Source organism: Pollachius pollachius (assembly GCF_949987615.1).
Source record: "Pollachius pollachius genome assembly, chromosome: 16".
NCBI classification, from domain to species: Eukaryota; Metazoa; Chordata; class Actinopteri; order Gadiformes; family Gadidae; genus Pollachius; species Pollachius pollachius.
The window spans coordinates 125,176-140,175 of NC_136949.1; the positions used below are offsets into that span (position 1 = coordinate 125,176).

Sequence of the window (15,000 nt, forward strand, 5' to 3'; positions counted from 1 at the left end):
TGTCTTTCTCTCTCGCCTCCTCTATTTGCTTGACTTGCTCTCTTCTGCTCACTCTCTCTTCCTCTCTCTCTTCCCCTCTCTATTCTTAACTAGCTCTCTCTGTCTCTTCCTCTCTTCCTCTCCTTTTTTCTCTCTTCCTCTCTCTCGCTCCTTTTCTCTCTTCCTCTCTCCTTTCATCTTCTCTCTCATCTCTCTCTTGTCTCCTCGAGTCTGTTCTGACCTCTGACCTTTGACCCCTGACCTCTGGACCCTGTCGCTCCAGAAGGGTCTAGAATCAGGGACTAGTCCGTGGTTCCAGAGAAACTCTCTGATTGGCTCTGGCGGCTGTGTGTGGTTGGCATGGCGTCGGCCATGGCTGTGATGTCATCAGTGTGCACCGGGACTGTGTTCTGTTCTCCTCCATAACACATGTCTTCACCTGTCTGTCATATCTGTTGGTTGGTCTGTCTGTCTGTCTGTCTGTCAGTCTGTCTGCCTGTATGTCTGTCTGTTCTCATCACTCATCACATGTCTTCTCCTGTCTGTCTGTCTGTCTGTCTGTCTGTCTGTCTGTATGTATGTCTGGTTGTTTACTCCTCCCTTGGAGAAGATGTTGTGTTAAAAGGTGGAGCTTATAAACTATATAATAACTGTACATTTTGTTCTACATCGAGATTGGTCACAATTGATCTGGTATTGAAAATAAAGCCTCCACTATGTACATAAATAGAAACACCTGCTTGAATTCACATTCTTGACCAAAGACAAGGAGTGACGTCAGGACCATGACGTGGGCTCCAGAGAAGCCACCATGGAGGACAAGAATCGTTGATGACCTTTGACCTCTGGGTTCTTTGTGCTCATTGAAGTGTCACGGCTTATCGTCATTCCTGCGATCGCAGACGATCTATCAATGAATAATTACTTAGAATTTTGTCTCTATAAATATTTAAAAACTAAACATTATTAGCTTATTTGAGATGAGTTGAGTGAGTCCATGGTTCTATAGATTCGGGACGTTACGTGTGCATGTGGTCGTGTTCACCCCTGCATTAGTGTCTGGAGCAGCGTGAACACATTGCCCTGTGGAGCGCAGTGTGTTTAACAGTCCAGAACAACCCCGGACTGTTTCATAACGCGTGTGTACGTGTGTGTGTGTGTGTGTGTTTTGTGTATTTTGAGATGATGTGAAAATGTATAATCTTCACATGGGTGCATGCTCTCAAACTAATCACCATCTTAGGCATATTAAGGGCTAGTCTAAGTGCTAGGCTAAAAGCTAAGAGCTAGTCTTACTACTGTGCAATATCTGAAAGCTTAGCCTAATGGTTATAGAAAATGCTTATGGTTAAAAGGGTTTGCAAAGAGCGAAGAGCTAGGCTAAGAGCTAGGCTAAGAGCTAGGCTAAGAGCTAGGCTAAGAGCTAGGCTAATAGTTTGCTATGAGCTAATAGCTAGGCTCAGCAGTGATGCTAGGATGATAACAACAGGGTCTAAGGGACCAGCTGGGGATCGGGTCTTACTGCAGGTATGGTTGCTCCTCTTCATCACCTGACAACACTGTGACTCCTCCCCCCCCAGACGTGGTGCAGACGCCCGGCTTGACCACGCCCACTCCTCCCCCCCCTCCTCCGCTGCCCCCGGGCTCCACTGTGACCCCCACCCCCACCCCAGGGGGCCACCCCCCTCCCCCCCCTGCTCCCCCCCTGCCTCCCAGCTGGGCTCCTCCCCCCCCAGGACCCCCTCCCCCTCTGGGACATCCAGCCCCGCCCCCGGCCCCGCCCCTCCCCCCGGGTCTTTGCGCCCCCTCGGAGGACCGCCCCCTCGGAGGCCTGGCCGCCGCCCTCGCCGGAGCCAAGCTGCGCAAGGTGTCCCGGGTGAGTCCTGATTGGCTGCTGGGGTCCCGGGTGAGTCCTGATTGGCTGCTGGGGTCATGACGTCGTGCCCCTGTCGCTCTGGGTTTGGTTGTGGATATCGCTTATGTACCAATAACACACAGGGTTTAAACTAACCCACACACAACAAACACACAAACATGGGCGTGCGCTGTCACACACACGCTACCATTGGCCGTTCACACATGCACACACTGTGGTCCTGCACAGCAGGGCAGCCTCTACTCCCGTATCTCCTCCACTCACTAACCCCGTGCTGACATTAGTGTCTGGGGAGGCCCTTCAGAATCCACCAATCTCTGACGTCACAAATCCACCCATTTGTGACGTCTACAGTGGATCATAGTTTCTCCCGCTTGTGTTGTCACTGTAGGGCAGATCATCATGCATCTGGGTGACGTCACACGCCCACTTGTGATGTCACTAAAGGATTGAGGTTGAAGGAGCTGAATTATTAGCATGTGATGTAATAATTAACTCTAATGAGACAAATTTACATGCCGGTGATTCTGTGGGGTCTCTGTGGGGTTTCCAGGGAGAGGATGCAGGGGCGGCTCTGGCTGCAGCGATGGCAGGGGCCCTGGGGGGGAAACCGGAGGCCCGGGGGAACGGGCCCTTGCCTGGGGGAGGTGGCCTCATGGAGGAGATGAGCGCCCTGCTGGCCAGGAGGTATTACTGCAACAACACCGCTTATTTAATCAGTTTATCAAACAGACACATACACTGGGTCAGAGTGCAGTAAATAAATACAGTACTGTTTTGTGTGATGTTTGTATGTTGTTTATATTAACATTAACATTTAGGTAATTTAGCAGACGTTTTTATCCAAAGCGATTTACAATGAGGACATGTGTTAGTGTACATGTGGGGTGTTTGTATATTAATGGTATCAACGTTCTTTTGTGAATTCTACAGAAGGAGAATTGCAGACAAGGGCTCCTCTCCTGAACCAGAACAGAGATCAGTGAGTATTACATGTACTGATTCATTGTGTTATGTATTAATACATTCATTCATAAATACATGACGTGCACCTCAATCGTGTGCTTAAGACCGTGGTGGAGACATCGGGCCGATCTCTCTCTCACGATGTGGAACATCACAACATATAATCATCATCGGATTGGGTTCCATGACCCTGGTAACCTTTGACCTTTCTCTCTCGTCCAATAGGAGGATGGTGATGTCAACACAACCCCTAAAGTATCGGCCTGTAGCACGCCAGGTGAGTCTGGACGCACACCCGACAACATCACACACACACACTGGACCACAACACACACATACAACCAACACACACACACACACACACACACACACACACACACACACACACACAGGACAACAATACACTGTTTAGTAGTTTTAGTATTTGTATTGTGTAGCTCATTTTTGTAATAGTAGTAGTGTAGTTTAGTAGTATTAGTAACAGTATAGCAGTATTAGTAACAGTATAGTAGTATTAGTAACAGTATAGTAGTATAGTGCAGCTCGTCGTAGCATTAGTGGTAGTGCAGTATAGTAGTATTAGTAACAGTATAGTAGTATAGTGCAGCTCGTCGTAGCATTAGTGGTAGTGCAGTATAGTAGTATTAGTAACAGTATAGTAGTATAGTGCAGCTCGTCGTAGCATTAGTGGTAGTGCAGTATAGTAGTATTAGTAACAGTATAGTAGTATTAGTAACAGTATAGTAGTATAGTGCAGCTCGTCGTAGCATTAGTGGTAGTGCAGTGTAGCAGTAGTAGTATAGTCAGCTCACTGCGGTGCTGTGTGTTCACCAGACATGCCGAGGAAGCCGTGGGAGAGGGCCAACACTATGAACGGTAGCAAGTCTCCAGTGATAGGAAGGTATGTTGTCTCCGTGCCTCCTACGCCTTCGTCACTCCTTCATTTGGTCGCACTGTCACGTCATCACCTGTTCTCACCGCTGAACAACCCAACGCTTATACAAACGCCATTTTACCACCAAACTCAAATCTCGTTTTTAACCTTCTCTGTTTGCTGGTGATGGTTACCGCTGGCCGTACTTAACACCATGTGACCGGTGACAGAGTGAGCTAACCAATGGGGTGCATCGTTAGCGCCCGGTGGCTAGCTTTAGCATGACAACACTGCTTTACCTGTTGTGCAGCTGGCTAACCTGACTAAAGCTTAGATCAGAGTCTAACCTCCTCCTGACCTCTGATCCGCTGGCGTTCTGTTGGAGAGGAACCATAGAGGAGGATACCAACAGTTTTCTGGGTAACTCATAGTGCACCATCATTTTCTGATTGCCAACTGACAGAGGTTTAAAATCAGAAAGGCTGAGGGTTTCATATTGTAAAGTGTAGATTTATGTGCTACAAGTTGCTAATTAGAAAAATATGTATTTTATAATAATGCCTCCATAGTGTTTTATCAATTAGTCAATTAGTAGTTTATTGTTTCCAGATTACTTTTTAACCGTAATATGCCATCATGGAGCTGGTTGTTTGGGGCATACCACCAGGAGCTTTACTTTGAAAAGCCGATGTTTCTGGTGCTTTACTTTGAAAAGCCGATGTTTCAGAAGCTTTACCTTGAAAAGCCCATGTATCAGGAGCTTTACTTTGAAAAGCCCATGTATCAGGAGCTTTACTTGGAAAAAGACAACCTTTCAGGAGCTTTACCTTAAGGGGCCCGTTTCTGAGGAGCTTTACTTTGAAAAGCCCATGTTTCTGCTACACAGAAGAGAGTCTCCGTGGAGGAATGCCATGTCTGCAGACCCCTCCAGCAGGTAGTGAGATCAGTTCAGAGGGTTCATAAGGCCCTGCTCTCTCCTCCAGGTTTGCTGTGCTGGAAGTGTTGGCTTGGTTTTGTTTTGTGAATGCTGCGGTTGGAATTGAAATTCAAAACTTTGAATTGATGAAATGATGATTGATTTTGAAATGGTTTTTCGATTATTTTTGATTATGAAATGATTTTGTTCCTTGCGTGTCTCTGCTGACACTGTTCTCGTGCCTGATAGTAGGTTCTTCTGGACATGTCAGCAGGTCTGTCTGTCTGATAACAAACGATAGAGCCTTGTCTAATAAATTACAGACATATATTATCCTATCGTCAGCATCATGACAAAGTTCTCTGCCATCTCCTGCTGATCCTCCCAACTCCTTTTAACTACTTCTATTTTTGCTTTGGTTTTAAGTAGTTTAGTCAATAAAATATATAAAGACTACACATATCTTAACCAGACTCAACCAGCCTTATTAGACCAGGATAGTTTACCTAGACTACTGTTGAGCCAGACTACATTTAAATCAGACGACCATCAACCTATAATTCCTCAACCAAACTACCGTTAAACCATAGTAGTTGAACTACCCATACTAGTTAAACCCAGACTACTCATAGTTAAACCAGACTATTTAACCAATACTAGTTAACCCAGACTTGTCAACAAGTATACAGTTAAACAAGAGTAGGTAACTCTAAGTCGTCCTAGACTATAGCTAACTCAGACTAGGTAAACCAGTGTATAGTTAAACCAGAATTAACAAGACTAGCCAACTAAAGAAGACTTGTTATTGGAGACCACAAAGTAAGGCATGGCCGACATTGAGACTTGGCACAGCCTTATCATCCGCGTTGACCCCAGGCCCACTTGTGGCTCTCTGATAAGAGACACATACACCACACCAGAGCGGCTGGGGTTTATTCATTTCAATACAGTAAGATTGGTTTCATACGCTGGTCCATTTAGTTAATGCTTTACCAGGCAAATAAACGACAAATAAAATAATCTCGCCATCTATTTCTACCATCCGATTGGTTGGTTTATTAGTAAGTTATTCGTTTATTAGTTAGTTATCTGTATAATAACACCTTTATGCACTAACCCTAGTGCTTAAAGTTGTCTTAGTTAAGTTAGCTTATTTAGCTTATTAGGCCATTATCTTAATGTATATTTATCTTAGTGCATATTTAGCTCACTATGTGGTCAGCTTACTGTGTATTTAGCTTACTATGTATTTAGCAGCATACTATGTCATTATCTTACTTTGTATTTAGCAAACTGTGTATTTAGCTTGTTATGTGGTTAGCTTACTTTGAATTAAGCTTAATGAGTATTTAGCAGTATGCTGTGCAGCTTTCGTACTGCTTATTAAGCCTACAGTGTATTTATCTAACAATGGCCTTAGTTTACTGTGTTTTTAGCTTACTATTTGGTGAGCTTACTATGCCATTATCTTACTACTGTGTTAACGTACTGCCTAGTTCCTTGATAAGGTGACGCGGTAGCCCTATTTAATAGTTATCATATCGTACAGCGTGATGCCGTGATGCCGCTTTAGTGCATATCAATCGTGCGTGTGTGTTGGCGTCTGGGTTTCTGCATGTGAAGAGTGAGTTGAGAAGCATGTTAGCCTGCGTCGGACGGCATCCTCTCTCTCCACTGATACAGTTGGCACACCGGCTTTGAACTACACCTATAAATATACTTATAAATACGTTCTGACGCTTTATAGCTATATTTATATTGTTGTAAATGACAACTTTATGGTTATTAGTTCATGAATATATCTCATGAACTATATTTTAACATGAAATTGATGAGCAACTGCAGCTCCTCTGTCTTCCGTCTCTCTCTGCCTCAGTGTGCAGTTTAATAGTCTCTCTCTCTCTCTCTCTCTCCATCAGTGTGTGCAGTTTAATAGTCTCTCTCTCTCTCCATCAGTGTGTGCAATTTAATAGTCTCTCTCCCTCTGTCTCAGACCTAGATCTACTCCTCCACCGACTGGATCTCTAAGTGCCAACGGAGTGTCGGCCGAACCGCTCGACTACGACCGCTTGAAACAGGTCAGTTTTCACTTTAAACCGGTTTTAACAGGTCAGTTCTTGCTTTAAACTGGTCCGTTCTCTTCAAACTGGTGAAAGTCAGTTATCTTAACTTGGTGAAGGTCAGCTCGCTCTTAGAACCTGTTAAAGTTGATCAGTTCTCTATAAAGCGGTTTAAACATGTCAGTGTCAATCAATGAACCAGACTCCAGCCTGATCTCCTCCTCCTGTTGCAGGATATTCTGGATGAGATGAGGAAGGAGCTGTCAAAACTAAAAGAAGAGCTGATTGATGGTACCACACACACATGCACTCACGCTCTCTCACGTGCGCACAAATACAAGCACACCCACACGAAAACGTCCGCACACACACACACACACACACACACACACACACACACACACACAAAAGGACGGCTCTGTAGACAAAAACACACAATAGTGCTAACTCTCCCTTTTCAATTTTCCCTTCCTCTGTCTCTATTTCCAACTCCTCCCTCTCTCTCTAAAACTCCTCCCTTCTCTCTGTCTCTCCTCCCTCTCTCCCAATCCTCTCCCCTCTCTCTCGCTCTTCCCCCCCCTCTCTCTCCTCCCCCTCTTGTCTCTCCTCCCTCTCTCTCCTCTCTCTCTTCATTCTCCTTGTCTCTCCTCCCTCTCTCGCCCCTCTCTCCTCCCTCTCTCTCCCCTTCTCTCCCTCCCCTCCCCCCCCCCTGTCTCCCCCAGCGATCCGAGAGGAGCTGGGGAAATCCAGCACGGCGTAGAGCCGTGACAACTTCCTGTTCCAACACATCTACTTCCAGTTGAGCTGGCATCGAACCCAGACCCTTCGGAGCGACGGCGACCACCACCACCACCACCGCGGGGGTTACCATGACAACAGATCAACCAATCAGGAGGACAGTGATGTCTTTATGCAAGATGGCGTCTCTGTGCAGGGGGGTGGGGGAGACGGACAGAACCCCCCCGAGGATACTGTTGAACGAGTCTGTTTCCCATAATGCCATAGGGTAGCGAGCGTGTGTGTGAGTATGTGTGTGCGTGAGTGTGAGAGTGAAGGGGGGGGGGGGTGTCTGTCCACACCTACAGGACTCTGATAACTCTGTCTTCCTTAAACAATATTTTAATCTCAATATGTACAAAAGAGAGTAAAAACAAAACTATTTAGAAAAAAAAAAGTGTAAATCTATAAACCAACCATGTTTGTGTTGATGTGTAGGAGCGAGGCCGGTATGAAGTAGCTAATCACTCTCCGCGGGTCGCTTCACGGTCCCGCCTCTCTCTCTCTCTGTGACCTCACAACCTTCTGTCAGACAGGAAGTCCCTCCCTCCTGCCCTCCGTGTCGCCCCGTGGCGAGGACTCACGCCGCCGTAGCTTTCTACCAAACCTTTCCTCAACAAGTGCTGATTGGCTAACCGTTAGCGTGCTAAGCTAAGCCTCCACGGCCGGCCACGTAGATCGAGTTCTTTGAGCTTTTACCAGGTGCAAAGTGACTTTAAACGCTCAACTTCATTTGAACTTTGAAATAGCTCTCTGGCGCTCCCAAGCTGTGCACGTGGAATCATTTTTTTTATTATTATAGAACTACGGTGAAAGACGTCAAACTGCCAAGACATGAGGCCCACCTAGGACAGTTTATCACGAGCAATAAGTGTAGCATGACTCTAAACATCTCCACACGTCCCCTCAAACACCCCCACCCCCAGAGAGAGACTAAATACCTATCCTCTAAAAGTTTGCAGAAAATGTTTTCTTTTCTTTTTTCTTTGGTCTAATATTTAATTTCCTAAATGTAAACACCTTTTTAAACCCTTCTCATTTCATGCATTTTTTTATTTCTATGAAAATCCGGATGCTGATGTGTGTGTCAGCCATGTGTGACCCCTTGGGGTCCAGGGGTAAAGAACCTGTGTGGAGACGGGACAGGGCCCATGCCACCGCCACTGGTCCGCATCATGTATTGCTTCTTTTTACTTTTATTCTGCCTTCTCCTGTCATCAAATCCTAATAATGATATGCCTGAGAAGTGTTGGTTGGTTCTGAAGCGTTTAAGGTCAGAGGTCATAGCTCAGAGTAGGTACAATCATCAGAAAGAGTCCAGTCGACACCATGACCTCGGCTGTAAGGTACCAGAGATATACACGGTACCAGAAATAAAGTACACAAGGAACCAGAAATAATGTGTACAAGGTACCAGAAATAAAGTATATAAGGATAAACCATAGATAATGAAATGCTCTGGTATTTATTATGCGGCCTGTGGTCAGAGGAGGTTGTTGAAGGGAAACACTCTGGAGAGGAGGCGTACACTCTCAGGAGAGAAGGGGTACACTCTCAGGAGAGAAGGGGTACACTCTCAGAAGAGAAGGGGTACGGAGACCAAAGGATCTGAATCACTCCACAAAGTCGCCTTTTTTTTGGTTTTTTCTTTGTCCGTTTTACGTGCTATATCCGGGTCCCCACAGGGAAAGTATATGGTTTTCACATGGTTTCCTCTATCTGTGATACGAGATGGTTTGTGCCTTGTTCTGAAGTCTAACATGTTGAAGATTTAAATGACTAATGTTGATATAGGGACACATTATCTTTGTTGTTTCATTGTCCACTCTTTTCCCCACCTCTGCATCACCTTCCTGCTTTTATATAGTTCATTTATTTATGTAAAATGGCGACTTTGCGTACTGTTTGACGTTGGGGAGTTGAAACTGGAGGGACCGCTTTGAAAGCTGGCGGGCTCGTTCGGACCCTGCTACAAACCCTGGGTGCCTCTAAACCCTGAACCCTATCGGACATCAAACCCTCCTCCTAGAGAGCAGACCAACACCTCGGATTATTATGGGATGCGGACGGCGTCGGCAGAATCCACGGGAGTGTTTGCGGTCAGAAGACGATGTAATCATCCACATTGTAGGCTACCATACTGTTGTCATGTTACCTAGACTTTTCTTACATGCTAACATATTGTTTTGTTTGAATAAAAAAATAAAAAAATGCAATACACGAACATCGGCGTCGATAGATCTTGAGCCCCGATTCAATTTCCCCCAGCCCCGATGTAATTCAGCTGTGGAGAGGAGCGGCGAGTCAGTGTGGCCTAATGACAAAATTAAGGCAGACTGTACAAAACACACACATTGTTGTTAGGAATTCTAACAATCGATAGCTAGAAAGGCCCTAGCTGGCTTAAATAACAAGAACAAGTCACATACAGAGCCATGAAGGCACTCCAGCCACTGACTATAGGCTTAACGTACTTAAAAATATTACTTATTAACAATATAGAGAGGAGAGAGAAAGAACAGGATGGAGCGGAGAGTTAACGAGACAAAGTCACGGTAAACACAGGTGAGAATCTTTACATGTGTTCACTGTGACCCTTGAGTTAAGTCAGCAAAAAAGTTCAGCTTGTATGGCGGAAATTAAAAGAAATGTATTATTTCATCCACTTAGCTTCAAACTGCAATTGTCAAGTGATTTTAATCCTGTGAGCAATTTAGGGTTTCTCATATGCAAACACATTTCATTTTATTTTCTCAGGAGAGGTTCCCCAGACACGTGAGACACCACTACTAGCCTATGGGGGCCCAGCCCCCCAATGTTTTCATTTGCCAAAGACGCCCCTGTAATCGACCGGAAGCTCATTCATTTCCTGTGATGCGTGGGTGTTTGAAGAGGTGCTTGTGTTTTGGGTGATGGTACGAGTGAACCTCCTGAGGGCGCCGGTAGCTGCTGCTCTGTCACGCCACATCTGCAGCTGCTGAGCCGTGGCGCTGTGCGTGAGAGAGAGAAACGTGCTTCCTCTGTCTGCCTGGCAGCTATGAGGGCTTGTTGATCCCCGCCCGTGAGTTGGTTTCCCCGGTCGCGGTCTCTGGTCCCGGCCAGAGAGCAGAACAGAGCGGGGAATACGTTTAAGACGTTGCGTTGAGGTCTGACTTCCTACAGTCTGCAGTGCAGATGTAGTTCATTTGAGGTTTTGGTCACATTGGCAACAGGCGGGCTTTTAGTGCAGAAAGCTTTGCACAGGAAGAGCGTTGTGATAGGAGCATGCTGCAACACACACCCTCTCATGCACCAAGACCGCCCTCATGCATCGAACTCGCATGCACCCAAACAAACAATAGTGCACCCTAAAATACGCTCATGCACCCATGCATAAACTAATGCACCAATACATAAATGCATCGTTTTTATTACCGTTATATTTATCCTGTAATAAATGTTGTTTGAAATGTAATAAGAGTTAATCGGACACCAGTAAAAACCAAAAAGCCTTGACAAATTAACGACCAATCCCGGCTCTGGTTATAAATCCTAAATCCACCAATGAGAACGCAGAACAGTTTGAATTGAACGCTGCGCCGACCAATCAGCGGCCTTCGCGCCATGAAGCCACTGGCGGACTCGGTGACCAGGGAGGGAGATCTCGCTCTACGTCAACGTTGGACGAGACGGCCTTTTAAAATTAATTTCCACTCTTTATGTATCGTTTCGGCCGTAAAAGAATCTTAAATTGTATTTTATTCAGTGGGAAACGCGTCACATAAAGGTGAGTTAATTTGAGCTTTTGCATGTTTTTATTACTTCCCGGTTGCGCTTCGGTTCGCCCTCTTTGTTGGGCAATAAGAGCTTAACTGACGCGTTGTTTCTCGTCGTTGTCCGTCTATTTCCCGGTCGACTAACGGACCTTTACTGAGAGGGCTCCGTCTATTTCCCGGTCGACTAACGGGTCTTTACTGAGAGAGCTCCGTCTAATTCACGGGGGACTAACGGGTTACCGGGCACCGCTTACACTTTGGCCGAGTAACTTTTTTGACAACACAACCGGGTTTCCTTAAATAAACCGCGTCATTTGTTCTATAACCAGCACTGATAGCAGAACGTTACCTGGGCAACGACTGTACCTCGTATCACTATTCGGCTGAACCCGGTCCATGTTTGACCCGTCCTTGGCCGGGTTATTAGGAGATTAACGCCAGGGGATAGACCGTGCACTACTACTACTGTCCCGCTGGTTCATCGAAGAAGGCCACTTTACTCCGGCCCCTTGTGTAGGAACCACCGGTCCATTCATGAAGATAAATATGTATAAATACGACAGGGAGCAAAAACGAGTCTTATGAGGGGGAGAGGAGGGAAAACGTTACGCGTTCAAATCCCCAAACCCCGCCGCCGCCGCGGAGAACCGAACCCGGGTATGGGAATGTGAGCAAGTGCTATAGTGAGTAAAAACGAGTCTCATGAGGGTGAATGGAGGGAAAACGTCACGGGGTCAAACCCCGGTACCGGGGTTCCGCTCCGCGGCAGCGGCGGGGCTCGGGGATTTGAACGCGGGACGTTTTCCCTCCCTTGCGCCGCGGTGCCCTCAGAAGACTCCGGCGACTTTTGCATTGCAGATAGGCGTGTAGGGTCAATAAGTACCAACTCGGTGTAATCTGAATTATGTGGTCTCTTGATTACCAACCCGACACTCCTCCAGAACCAAATACTGCCTGTGTGGATCGAAGCTCAATTAGATGATAATTAAAATCGATCCACAAGAACACGATTCACTCTTTTAACATTTGGTTTTACTATCCCACTATCAGTCCTCAGTATTATTATTCTTAATCCACTCTAGCCACATGGACCCGTGTCTGTTATTTAAATTTGGGGTTTAACCACGCCGAGTTAAAGATTAAATTACCACACAGTTAACATTCACAATGGTTAAACCCCACCGTCCATTGTACTGGTATAATAATCCCCATTGATCTACTAATGGGAAGTTTGATATTGTATTACAACACTGCTAATGTGATACTTTTTCTCTACGACTTTATCGCAAAGTAATTTTTAGCGGATTTTACAATATTACGATATGAGTCCAAATGTCACGCGGTTATAGTTTCCCTTCATCCCACGCATCAAAGGGCGTTTATGGTCTGAAAGTGAGAGTCCGCTCCGAGGCTCCTCCTCCCCGGGGCGGGCCGGGGGTCGGCCCGGGGCTCGGCCCGGGGCTCGGCTGACCGGAGGCTCCCTGCGGGTCTTGTATGGAAGCCGTCGGGAAGCCTACACGGAGAGCTGCAGCATGGGGTGTGTTTGGTGTGGAATCTCCGCCCTGGGGCTGAATATGAATGGCTTGTCTGGAAGTTAATCTCGGGAGTTATTGCTTTAGGGCGTTTCCTCGGTTTCCCCATTGCGTGATGTTTTGATCTGTTTCAGTGCATGCGTGTGTCTATCTGTTGGTTGTGTTATGTTTTGAAGATCATTGGAATGGGAGGTATTCGTATGCTATGTTCTGCAGTGGACTGTGTGTACTGTGTTGTGTTGGTTTGTTGTTGGGTCTTTTGGTTGTGTTTTTATCTGCTGGTTGTGTTTCAGAACTGTTCATCTGTCATGTTGGGCACTAACCCTACATTGCCCAGGCTGCTCTGACTTCCACATGGGGTGCTAACCCCACACCAAACACAAGTTTAAAAATAATCCTTCTATCTGAATGGTTTGGCTCTTCTGACAAACCTTTTTTAAATATAGCTTTCCAAGAGTAATTATGACAGTGAATGGATGGTAGGCCGTATAACCATGGAGCCACTTTTGGTCTGGCCTATCGAGTTCACACATCAAAATAGACCTGGCATTGCGTTAACATCTACTGCTAGCTTTGCTGCTCTGGAAGTGTTAATATCATGTTTAAATGTGTCATCCCATGGACAGTCATCCCAGCAGTACTGTAGTGCAGAGTCCAGGAGTACAAAAGAGTTATAACTGCTGCAGTTATATTTACTAATGTCGTATTACATTTTGATGAACATTGATTGTTGATGATCAAATGATGTTGCCATCTGTGTGCTAGTTGGTAGGTCTGGTGGTGAGTGGGTAGGTCCAGCAGTGGGTAGTCCTTGTTGTGGTGGTGGATGCGGTCTGGTAGTGTGTCTAGTGGTTGGCAGGTCTGGTAGTTGATAGTTCTAGTAAATTATCTGGTAGTTAGTAGGTCTAGTAGTTGATAGGTCTGGTAGTTTGTTGGTCTAGTGGTTGGTAGGTCTGGTAGTTGGTCTACTAGTTGGTGGGTCTGGTAGTTTGTAGGTCTGGTAGTGGGTAGGTCTGGTAGTTTGTTGGTCTAGTGGTTGGTAGGTCTGGTAGTTGATAGGTCTGGTAGTTTGTAGGTATGGTAGTTTGTTGGTCTAGTGGTTGGTAGGTCTGGTAGTTGATAGGTGTGGTAGTTTGTAGGTCTGGTAGTTGATAGGTCTAGTGGTAGTCCTGGTAGTTTGTAGGTCTTGTAGTTTGTAGGTTTGGTAGTGTGTCTAGTGGTTGATAGGTCTTGTAGTGGGTAGGTCTGGTAGTGGGTAGGTCTGGTAGTTTGCAGGTCTTGTAGTGGGTAGGTCTGGTAGTTTGCAGGCCTAGTGGTAGTCCTAGTAGTTTGCAGGCCTAGTGGTAGTCCTGGTAGTGTTTGGGTAGAGCTTGTGGGGCCATGCGTGTCAGCAGTTCTCCAGGGAGGTGTTGTAGTGACAGCCACCCCGGACTGCTGAGCTGGCCTCCCCTCTGCCTTTGTGTCGCCATACCATAATAATGTGTCAGTGGTTTAACATGGAGGGCCTAGTAACGGTGACGCAATACGTAACCACTCTGTCTACTGTACTAGGCTGGCGGGATACCTGCTGTGGTATATATATATTGGTAATAATAATAATACAATTATACTATTCATATATAATCAGCTGTAATACTCATAGTAATATAAATAGATAGCAGGGTTCAGTCCAAACACCACACCAGCTGGTCCTGGTTCTTCTGGTCTTATTATCTGTTATTAATGCTGAACCTCTTTCTGCTATAAAACCCTAATCATCACACCCCTCCTCTGTATCCCATCCTGGTGTTGACCTCCGTGTGTCCTGGTGTTGACCTCCGTGTGTCCCGGTGTTGACCTCCGTGTGTCCTGGTGTTGACCTCTGTGTGTCCCGGTGTTGACGTCGGTCTGTCCTGGTGTTGACCTCAGTGTGTCCTGGTGTTGAACTCAGTATGTCCCGGTGTTGACCTCAGTGTGTCCCGGTGTTGACCTCAGTCTGTCCCGGTGTTGACCTCAGTGTGTCCCGGTGTTGACCTCCGTGTGTCCCGGTGTTGACCTCAGTGTGTCCCGGTGTTGACCTCAGTGTGTCCCGGTGTTGACCTCAGTGTGTCCCGGTGTTGACCTCAGTCTGTCCCGGTGTTGACCTCAGTCTGTCCTGGTGTTGACCTCAGTGTGTCCCGGTGTTGACCTCAGTGTGTCCTGGTGTTGACCTCAGTCTGTCCCGGTGTTGACCTCAGTGTGTCCCGGTGTTGACCTCAGTGTGTCCCGGTGTTCCTCCAGACCACT

The 15,000-nt window shown here is 46.3% G+C and overlaps 2 protein-coding genes across 2 annotated transcripts in view; both read left to right on the forward strand.

The window, feature by feature from the left end:
* enah (ENAH actin regulator) overlaps window positions 1-9,672 on the forward strand; it is a 46,317-nt gene extending 36,645 nt beyond the window's left edge. Inside the window, exons 4-12 of the mRNA XM_079754129.1 lie at window positions 1,560-1,630; window positions 1,685-1,855; window positions 2,409-2,542; window positions 2,789-2,837; window positions 3,047-3,098; window positions 3,656-3,722; window positions 6,605-6,689; window positions 6,905-6,962; window positions 7,394-9,672. Coding sequence (XP_079610255.1) covers window positions 1,560-1,630; window positions 1,685-1,855; window positions 2,409-2,542; window positions 2,789-2,837; window positions 3,047-3,098; window positions 3,656-3,722; window positions 6,605-6,689; window positions 6,905-6,962; window positions 7,394-7,431 — 725 coding nt within the window. The 3' untranslated portion in view covers window positions 7,432-9,672. The remainder of the gene's footprint in view (window positions 1-1,559; window positions 1,631-1,684; window positions 1,856-2,408; window positions 2,543-2,788; window positions 2,838-3,046; window positions 3,099-3,655; window positions 3,723-6,604; window positions 6,690-6,904; window positions 6,963-7,393) is intronic.
* Window positions 9,673-11,079: 1,407 nt separating this feature from the next.
* lbr (lamin B receptor) overlaps window positions 11,080-15,000 on the forward strand; it is a 23,235-nt gene continuing 19,314 nt past the window's right edge. Inside the window, 2 exon segments of the mRNA XM_079753762.1 lie at window positions 11,080-11,214; window positions 14,995-15,000. The exon segment at window positions 14,995-15,000 is cut by the window's right edge and continues 169 nt beyond it. The gene's annotated coding sequence lies outside the window, so the exon portion shown is untranslated.